Source organism: Myotis davidii, unplaced genomic scaffold (assembly GCF_000327345.1).
Source record: "Myotis davidii unplaced genomic scaffold, ASM32734v1 scaffold569, whole genome shotgun sequence".
Lineage (NCBI taxonomy): Eukaryota > Metazoa > Chordata > Mammalia > Chiroptera > Vespertilionidae > Myotis > Myotis davidii.
The window spans coordinates 731900-742533 of NW_006299876.1; the positions used below are offsets into that span (position 1 = coordinate 731900).

Below are 10634 nucleotides of genomic sequence, written 5' to 3' on the forward strand. Positions count from 1 at the left end.
ACTCAAGCTTCCCAGGTTCGATGCTGGTCAAGGGCATGTACCTTGGTTGTGGGCACATCCCTAGTGGGGAGTGTGTAGGAGGCGCCTGATCAATGTTTCTCTCTCATCAATGTTTCTAGCTCTATCTCTCTCCCTTCCTCTCTCTGTAAGAAAATCAATAAAATATATTAAAAAAAAGATGGTGGCACCCACAGCCAATAAGGAGGGAATATGCTAATTGACTGCCCCACCCTCAAAGATGGCAGCACTCACAGCCAATAAGGAGGGAATATGCTAATGGACTGTCCTGCCCTCAAAGATGTTAGCACCCACAGCCAAAAGATGGCAGCATCCAGTCCCCCAGGCCCCTCAGCCCCCCAGCCACCTAGGGCCAGCCTGAGGCACAGGCAAGCCTCGGATGGCGGCTGCCCAGCTGCCCAGGGCTGCCTGAGGCTCAGGTAACCAGGGCCGGCCAAGGCTTGCACTGCCGATATTGGCAGCAGCAGAGGTGTGATGGGGGCGTCGCCTTCCCCTGATCGCCGGGTCACCTCCCACTCCTGAGGGCTCCCAGACTATGACATGGTGCGGGCCGGGCTGAGGGAACCCCTCCAGTACGTGAATTTTCATGCGCTGGGTCTCTAGTCTATACTAATAAAAGAATAATATGCTAATTAGACTGGATATCTTCCAGACAAAGCCACGGTGGCAGGGGCCGAGGCAGAGGCAGTTAGGGCCAATCAGGTAGGCAGGCAGGTGAGCGGTTAGGAGCTAGTGGTCCCGGATTGTGAGAGCGATGTCTGACTGCCGGTTTAGGCCTGATTGCTGGTTTTGGCTCGATCCCTGCAGGATCAGGCCTAAACTGACAGACATCCCCCAAGGGGTCTCAGATTGGAAAGGGTGCAGGTCAGGCTGAGGGACCCTCCCATGCACGAATTTTGTGCACTGGGCCTCTAGTCTATAATAATAAAAGGGTAATATACTAATTAGACTGGAAGTCATTCCGGATGTCCTTCGTGATGAAGCCAGGGTTGGAGGGAAGCCAGCCTGTGTGCTGGGTGCCTGCGGACAGCCTGGGGGAAGCCGGCTGGGGTCCCAGGTGCCTGCAGGTGGCTGGAGGGAAGCCAGCCCAGGTCCTGGGTGCAAGAGGGAAGCCGGTGCCAGCAGCCAGGGGAAGAAAGGCCTACCTTGCATGAATTTTCATGCATCGGGCCTCTAGTTTATTTTATAAGTGGAAGTGTGTACTTCTTAATCTCCTTCTCTTTTTTTCTCACAGACTCCCACCCTACTGTTAATTTTTATTGGGGTTTGGAAGCTTGAGATTATAAGCCAACCTATTCATAAACATGTAGTTATAGGAAGTTCTATAAGAAAAATGCAATGAGAAAGTAGATGTAGCCAGCAAATCAAGTGAAAGGGGAGGGGACTATTCCCATGCTTTGATTTCAATATGATGTTCTATAAAATTTAATGAAACTAACACAAAATAATATTGAATGTAAACTGTACTTGAAAAATAAAAAAGAAATTTTATAGTAAAAATCCCTGCAAAAATATAAAAAATTTTATGAGCCCACAACATTTGATGTCTCATTCCATCTTATTCTCCACATTCTCTTTTGTCAATACATAAGCATCATTTCAGTTCACTAATTCAGACACAAATAATGTTCAAGAGGGGACAACTCAGAGAACACCTGGGTGTCCTTTGCCTTTGCTTAGTAAACTAGATTTTCCCTTGAGGATGGAAACGTTGATGGTAGCCTGGCCCACGTGATCCTGATTTCTGAATTTGTGGTGCCTGAATTAATGAAATTTTACTGTGGCAAAGGAAATAAAATTAGTAGACTTCATTATTCCACAGGCACAAATTGTTACATCTCCTGAGCAAAGCTATTTTAGTGCGCGTGTCAGGCTAATGACCAAATACTAGCCAACATCTGCAGCCATCAGATATGTAATTGTTTACTCATCCATTGAAAGGGGTTAATCATTTGTTTGGAGTAAGAAGGTATGCCTGATTGAAACAATAAATATTTATGATAAAAGAAAATGAGTTGTTATATGCCTTTTTTGACAGGGACCCGGGCTCAAGCATAAAATGACAATTAGACTCAAGTGGTAAATTAAATTAATGAATAGTTGACTTTTATCATAGACATGGAAATAAAACTCCAATTTAGAAATTGCCTAATTGTTCTTTTCTGCTCAGCATTCCATAATTTATAACTCAGTTTTAATCCTTGAGCTATATCATTGGGTTGTACCTCTGTGAGCTTTATACAGTTGGAAATTTTATGATTATAAGTTCGAGTTAACCAGTAATCTTAATAGCTTGCAAGTTTATCTTTCTTGATTTTTGTTATTATTTTTCTTTAGGGAGAAGAGAAGATCCTGATGTCTTCCTGAAAGCACCATGAAGAAAAATAAAAGACCTTCTACTTTATTTTCAATAATTTAAATATATGTTAAATATTGTAGATAATACCATTCAGTGAGCTACAAATGCATTTCTAAAACCATTATAGTCCTGTAATGGAAGCATCTAACATGATGTTAAAGCTGAAATGGACTTGACGGATAATGAGGAGCTTTAAAATCAGGATTGGGAAAAAGTAATTCCACTGGTTATTTTCAGTTATTATATTTACGAATGGGAAACGATTTAAAACATGATACTTTATAAAAGATTAATGTTAATTTTTGCCATATATAAATAAAAACAACCCTTGGTTTTTCTCCAAAGCACCATTTCTAGTGAAATATTATTTGATAGTTACTGATTTTTAAATGTCTTCCTTAATTATCCAGCAGACAGCTGGTTCGTGGCCCTCATCTTTGTCCTGTGTGGTTCTGCTTTAGGCATTCTGCTCTCCACTAGCTATGGTGTTGTAGGCTCTTTTTGGAGTCATGAAGCTGTCCACTGTGGACTAAAACAAGTGCTTGATAAAGAGTGAAGAATTTCTGTTAAAATCTGAAAGCCACCTTCTTGCCTAGTGTTCAGATATTGGAGAGTAAAACCCACAGACTAAGCTGAAGTTTAAAAATCCCATAATTTAAAATATGCTCTAAATGTTTATTACAGTTGATGCTACAGGAGTGGAGATTATATTGCGAATCTGATGAAGTGGACTTGACTGTTTTTCATTTACCTCTGTCTGCCCCAATTGTTGCCACTCCAAGTAAAACCTCATTTTGAAGGGGAAGCTTCAGCAGCTGTGGATCCTCAGTGGTGGCTCAAGTGGAGCTCATTTCCGAGTGGCCTCTCTATTAGGTGGCCCTACTGACCATTGGAGAGCTTATGGTTGCGTTAACTTTGAACCTTTCCAAGTGATTGCAACCTAAGTGAGAGCCAAGATTTTACGCAATGATAGGGATTTGTATTTTCTTCTCACATTTTATGTTTCCATGACTCTTGTGATTTGATTACACGTCAAGTTGCTCCAGGGCTCAGAGAATTCATTCACTCAATGAACATAATTGGCACTGGGGTAGAGAAGGAAACTTTCACCTGGTCTCTGCACTCAGGCAGCTCACTGTTAGTTGGACAAGAAACAGTAACAATAAAAGACCAAAGTCACAATAAAATGACAAAAAAATAACAAGAAAAGGTGATATGTACATGGTAAGTGAGATCACCGATGTGTAGGTACATCTGTCTTTAGAGGCAGAATGAGTCAACACAGATGCTCTGGTCCATGGTTCAGGGGAAAAGTCTCAGTTCTATTGTAAAGTAATAAACTGGAATTCTGGATTGTACGTGGGTGGTTGTGAGCTTGGTTAATAATCAGTGAACTGCCAAGAGACAGAGCTACTCTCCATGTGCTGGCAAGATCTGATTTCTGAACATTTTCCATGGATGCTATGGAAGTGCAATAATGTATTCTGGGCTGTTAACCATCTCTAGAAGTAAAAGCATCACTTTTAACTTGTACAGGAATTTAAAAAGCTGACTTTCAAAATAAAATGCATGTGCTTAGATACTTTTTAATTATTTGTAGCTTGGGTTTAATTTTTAATAGGTGTAACTGTTTTACTATAATCTGTTCATTTTGGAATAATCCTAACTATATGAATTATGTTTGCCTGTTTCTTTATCAGAGCCCTTTTTGGTAAAGCTTTTTTTAATCATTAATAGTCTTCCATATTTTAATAAAATATTTGAAAGCGTTATTTACCTAATTTGTCTTAAATATTCTGAGATAGGTGCTATTCATTTATTAAATAAAGCATTGATGAGGTAATCTTATCTTATTGGACAGATTCCCTGAAAAAGGTAAGTGCTTTCCTGATGTTGCTACTGTCAAACTTTCCAGTTCATGTGGTTACCCACTGCCTTCTTTTGCTGGCCTTTTATTTATCAAGTTCTTTTCACTTTTTCTTTCCCAGCATGAGCATCCATGCTATTTCCCGGCACGTAATAACTTGCACCTTTATAGAAAGGTCATATCTTTGCCAATTCTAAATGATTGCATGCTAACATATACCTTTAAGATGCTGAGTCAAGATAGAAAATGCCATATATTTCCAAGTGTACACCTCTCTTCAGAAAAAGAAAAAGTGTGTCAGCAAGCCTACAAGGAACATGACAGTTGATCAACTGCTCATTCATTTCCCCTGAAATTTCTTCTTAAGAGATAAGGTCAGTTGGGAGACCAGCTTAGGTAATTGTCAGTTTGGCAGTTATAGGCAGGGAACCTTGGTGGTAGTGGCCCATAGGTAGAGTGGGTCTACCGAGAATGCCTCTAATTAAGTGTTCTGGTATAAATAGTGGGCTGAATTTAAGATATTTGTGGTAGAATGCATAGAGAATTTAAAGTATGAGAGAAAGCTTTAAAATGTGTAGACATCAACTTGTGTTTTATTAGATTCACTTTATTGAGTTCAGACTCCAGAGTCTATTAATAATAAAACCCACATTTGCCCTTGGGCATTTCAAGGTTACAAGATGCCTAATCTTTCTGTTAGTGGACTATAAATGCAATTTTGTTGCCTATGTTTGCCCTTGCAGTAAATGGGATACCATTATTTCGCAGTTTGCAGGTTTGCAGCTAGGGGTGAAGTTAAACGACCCAGTTTAGACACTTTCATAATTTGGGATCATTGTCCAAACTTGTAGTAAAAGGCTGAATTTTCATCATTAGGCCATTTGACTTTTAAAATGAATATATATATTTAAAGATCTCTCAAAGTGAGAGTGAATGGAGAATATGGATAAATCTCTTAAATCTCTAATAATTCTCAGTGTAGAAGTGCTTGTCTCTTTCTTTTTGTACTCTGAGGGTGTGCTGCATATTTTGAAAAAAAAAAATCTCCAGATGATACTAATATCTACCCCCACCAGCACCCCATGCTGCATTTTGCTGATGGGCTGTGCTGAGATAATTGGGATTGTCTTTTGCTTCACGAATCTTTTCACTGTATCTGTGAATATATCTGTGAACAAAAGGCAGTGGGGCTTTTTAGAAAGTGCTGTAAATTCCAGGATTCCAAGCCAGTTTCAGGAATAGACTGTTTGGACTACAGCACCCCATTATTATCAAACTGCATTTGGGAAGATCTGTTGGCCAGCTTTCCCTGTGTCACTAGTAAATGTCTACCTGTGAAAAAGTCAGGGCCAAATGGCCATTGTAATTGCCTAGGGCCTAGGGACTCAGAAGAGCTATTGTTTTTGAGTCTTTCCTGATTGCCCTCCTTGCCATTTATTTCTTTACCAATGCATTTGAGTATTCTGCTCTCCTAACTCTCCCCCAGCCCCATCTTACAATTCTTGATATCCTTTCTATTGCCCAGAAACGCATCAACAGGTGAGAAACATTTTTATAAGTCATAGCCTAGAGGCATTTAAAATTTCAATAGCTACTATTCTTTTTTTACATTTTTTTTCTTAAATGGTCATTTGTGCCAGATATTCTATTTGTATGAAAAATAAAATGAAGAGATGTCTGCTTAGGATTAGTGCCTTTTTTTTTTTTTTTGCGCCTATATTTTCAATAAAGCACAGGTTTATTGTTTCCTGATAAGGGAGCCCCTTTTCACCTCAGGTGACTGGACTGACTAGAGAAGGTCATTTGGCGCATAAATAAAATGGGACGCAGCGTTCATTTGCTATTTTATTTTTTAAAAACGAAATATTCAAAGTACTTTTTTCTTTCAAATATCGACACATAATGTTGAACTTTAAATATTTACAGCATGTTGTTGTGATGCTCTTGTAGAAAAATGCATGCTTCTGGCCTGAAAACCAGAGCAAAATGCAAAAGACCATTTAACTGCAGCCAGAGAACATGAACCTGTACAGTATCCAGTCACTTTTCAGCACAGGAGTGAGAGCAGGAATACAAAATTGGAACCTATTGTTTCCTAGCAACATGGCTCAGGCCATTATAACACAATTTTCAGTATGATTAGAACCTCTAACTGTTGTTATATAGAAACTGAAAATCTTGGCATACACTGTAAACATCTTTACTTCTCATGAGAAAGTAAGCAGCTAAAAAGAATATTTTTCTGACATAAAGGCTATACTTCTCTTTTTCACCTTTTCTCTTACTGATGCTTTTGCCAGAAGAATAGTAAAGATCTAGACATTGTCATGATTCATACAAGTAAAATATTTTTCAAGGACACAATCTGATATACTAACATTTATTTAAGAGGTTAAAGTCCACCACTAAATCTAAGGAAAGATTTTTAACTGCCAAACACATTTTCTTTGACAAATAATGTAAGATGACAACCGCCAAGACAAAATCCACAGCAAGTTTAACTCTAACTATTTTCACTTACTGTTTAGGAAGTAATTTCTTCTTACACACAGTAGTATATTTGGTCCTTAATAGCTTTCACATGAAGGACACACTGACATAACAGTCACTATTTTGTGGTTGAATTCTTTTTTGTTGCTGTTTGTTGTTTTCCGTTTTTTTTGTTTGTTTTTTTTTTTCTTTTTTTTTCTTTTTCAGAATAAACAACATTACAGAAGGCTGTGGAAGAGCAGTCTGAATCTAGTACTAGTCAGGTCGGCTATGTGTATGTGAGTTTCTCCAAGAAAACAAGAATGTTGCATCCAGTCTGTAGCCTTCTGTTTTCCATAAGCTATAATACACCCCAGTCTCTCCAAGTTTCTTTCAATACTTGATTACTGTACTTTTGCTTCCATTACCACTGAACGCCACTACAACTGTTCTTACAGAAACATATCTTCATAAATGCAAAAACTTTGCCCTGACTCTCTTATATTACGGTATTATAGTGGGACCTGGTCTGGTTAAAAATATATATATATTTTAAAAGGAAATAAAAGAAAGAAGAAAAATGTAGAAATAACATGGTAAAATGCTTGAAACTGTGCCAACAGTGATGAAAAAGAAAAATCTTGTGAAAATTATAATTTACTTTTAGACCTCTCTATGTAGTTAGCATATGAGTTCCAAATTATACATTATTAAGTTTTCATTCATTTGGCTATGTTGCATATATTATATATATATTTATATAGTCTATATATTATAGATCTTCTAGATAAATTGACAGTGAAGGACACGCTTATTTTATACATTATTTTGCTGGGTTAAAAATAAAACATATGCCTATTTATATAGTGAGTATTTTGCTAAATTTTGGGCTTTATTTCCCTCTCTTTCAGGAGTCATGCTTCTAATCAATAATGATTAGAATGACAACTAAAAATAAAGTATTTAAATGTCTGTTAAACTGTGAACTTTTCAGCTCATTTGGATCTCTAGACTATAGTGCAAAAGTAAAAACAAACCAAGGTAATAACAAAAAAGCACAAGTAAAATGGGTCTAACTAGGAAAAAACACAGGGAATACAACCACAGAGTGTTCCCGGCCTCCAGCCCAGAATGTTCTTCAGAGGAAGGCTCAACTACTGTGTTCTCACTCTAATTGATTAAATGGGGTATGGCTGTTTAGTGTCAGCTGCCTGTATGTTGGGTGTGAAACATCAACTATTTCTCTTTTTTTAAAATATATTTTATTGATTTCTTACAGAGAGGAACAGAGAGTTAGAAACATCGATGAGAGAAACATCGATCAGCTGCCTCCTGCACACTCCCTACGGGGTATGTGCCTGCAACCAAGGTACATGCCCTTGACCGGAATCGAACCTGGGACCCTTGAGTCTGTATGTCGATGCTCTGTCCATTGAGCCAAACCGGTTAGGGCAACTATTTCTCTTTAAAATGTTTTTACTTTCATCAGGAAATGCAAATGAATTGTCCTGTCTTTAATTTAAACTTCAGAACTACAAGTCAATGAAGGCATTCTTTGTATTCAGCCAAATAGGAAGCAATGTATTCAATATCTACATTCTTAATAAGAAATGCCAAAATGTTTCTCTTATATTTACTACTCATTAGTTCTAACCTTTGGGGTTTTTCTCTTTCCTCCAAAAAACTTTGGAAGTGGTAAAGAGAACAGTAATAGTTCAAGGCAGTATGAAAACCACAGCTGTAAGTGATAAAAAGTGCATTTTCTGACTATATTACAAATATAACTTTCAGAAACTAAAGGCACAAACTAAATAAATATATATTACAAACTAGAAATGCACAGTTTAAGGTAATTACAATTAAGTAAAATCTTCAAATATTTGTTTCTAATGAATATTTAAAGCAGTTTGAAAATGATACACCATCAGTGAATTGCAAAAATTATAACACTTAAAATATAAGCAAAATAGACTCTAATATCGACATCTTGGATTAGTGATAAAATACATCATCACACTTACGAATGCACTCTCTATATACAGTTCACAAATTATTTTTCCATTAATTTAAAAGAACATCAGAGATTCTAGGAACTTAAGGTCAATTTTTAGGCTGGTGTGGAGGTATTCAAATTTTCAACAAGTTTGTAAGTCATTTTAGAATCCCATCCTGAATAAACACTGTACCAGTAACACACTCCTGATTCAGGGATAAAAACCAATAATATGATAGTAGTCTGGATTAGTAATCTCTTGAGTTGGTGTGCTTCCAATTCAAAAGAGAGATGAGTTAATCATGAATCTTTTCCCTCTCTCACTGTCTTCCGATACATGTGTAAGAATGTGGTAATGCCAACCTGAAGGTTTTGAAAATTAAATGTTTAGATAAACCCTCCCCTACAATCTGTGGGTCTTGTTTTTCCCTCACTCTACTTTGTGTAGTAAGGAGCCAGACTCTTTAAAAACCTTGGCCTGAGCCTGGATTCTGACTTTGCATATTTTCAAAGACACTGTCGTCACAAAGCAAGGCAATGACCCCGACACTGCATTTAGGTAGTAGCTGGAAAGAACCCAGACTGTAACATCCCATCGTAAATTCTCCTTTAGACACAGCAAGTGTTCAGAGTTGGGATGAAAGTACTGAAGCTGGCTCAGGGGGATTTTCTACGGGCCACATCACACTGTCACGCATTTTCATTCGTGGTAACTTCCAATTACACAGCATTTTATAAACTGTCTCTTTGTCACTGGGCACAAATCTCCCAGCTCATCAAGAGGCTTCTTTTGCTACAGGATTCTCAGAGATTGAGAAACTGCAGCTGACATTAACACTAATTCTAATCTTTTCCCAACTTTTAAATGATCGCAGAAGAAAATCACATTTCCTTCCTGGAAAATAGTAATTTTCCTAGGCAGGAGATATGATTAAATTAATTTAATGGGCAAAGACAGAGAACTAAAATAACTAACCATATACATTATTTTAATAAAAAATAGTCTGTCTCTCTATAATTAGTTGAAATGTTTTAGGTTGGAAAGGGTACACTTAATTAAATTTCCTGACTATGGTTGGGAGATGTTCAATACAGAATGGTACATTTAAAAGATAAATCTAACTGAGCTAAAACAATGTAGAGCAACTACTGTGATGTTTAGCTTGGTCTCCCCTTTGATACTTTCATTTCAAGCTTAGTATTCAGTCTAGTTTTTAAAGGTTTTGGCTCTTATGAATTTCTACAGTAGTAGTGAATGTAATTTATCGGCATCCCAGGCATATATGCCTGCTAAAGCCTCTCTTTTTTTTTGTACCAGAATCACACTTTGTAGTAAGTCACCTTTCGTGTGCACAAAACCATTGGATTAGTGTATAAATACTGAATCACTAATGTGAAACTATGACCAAAACACACCCTATATATAAATGAGAAATTGCTACCCAGGTTAATAAAAGCTATGCTTACATGACGCCAACACAGCTGGACAATTTAGTAAAACAAAATTTAGTCAAAACAGGTGGTATGGGAGAAGTTACATTGGCCAGCTGCCTCGGTATCACGCGCACACAAGCAAATTGTGGCAATTCAGTCTGGGTACCACACCCGTAGGGAAGCATGGTAGACAGAACGCAGCCACCACACGTCAAAACACAGCACAACAACATGGCATTTACTTTAACAAGCAGGAAGGAATAATCAGGGAGGAAGGGCAAATGGTTCTCGACTCTAGGAGATCGTGGCTGAGGACATTTCATACTTCTTTGAAGTGTCCTATAGCAGATCTGGAAAATGTGAAAGCGCTGGCATTCTTGCGAAATGCAAGGTTTAGATACTTATTGCACCACTTTTTCTGCCAACAGTTAAATATGAAACTTCATGTCGCAATAGAGATATAGAACCTTGGGATCTTTCTGAAAATTTGAATA

General features: G+C 37.7%; 1 protein-coding gene across 1 annotated transcript in view; it reads left to right on the top strand.

Annotated features, from left to right (window-relative positions):
- SH2D1A (SH2 domain containing 1A) overlaps positions 1-3987 on the top strand; it is a 25181-nt gene extending 21194 nt beyond the window's left edge. Inside the window, exon 4 of the mRNA XM_006776033.2 lies at positions 2356-3987. Coding sequence (XP_006776096.1) covers positions 2356-2396 — 41 coding nt within the window. The 3' untranslated portion in view covers positions 2397-3987. The remainder of the gene's footprint in view (positions 1-2355) is intronic.
- The last annotated feature ends 6647 nt before the right edge of the window (positions 3988-10634 follow it).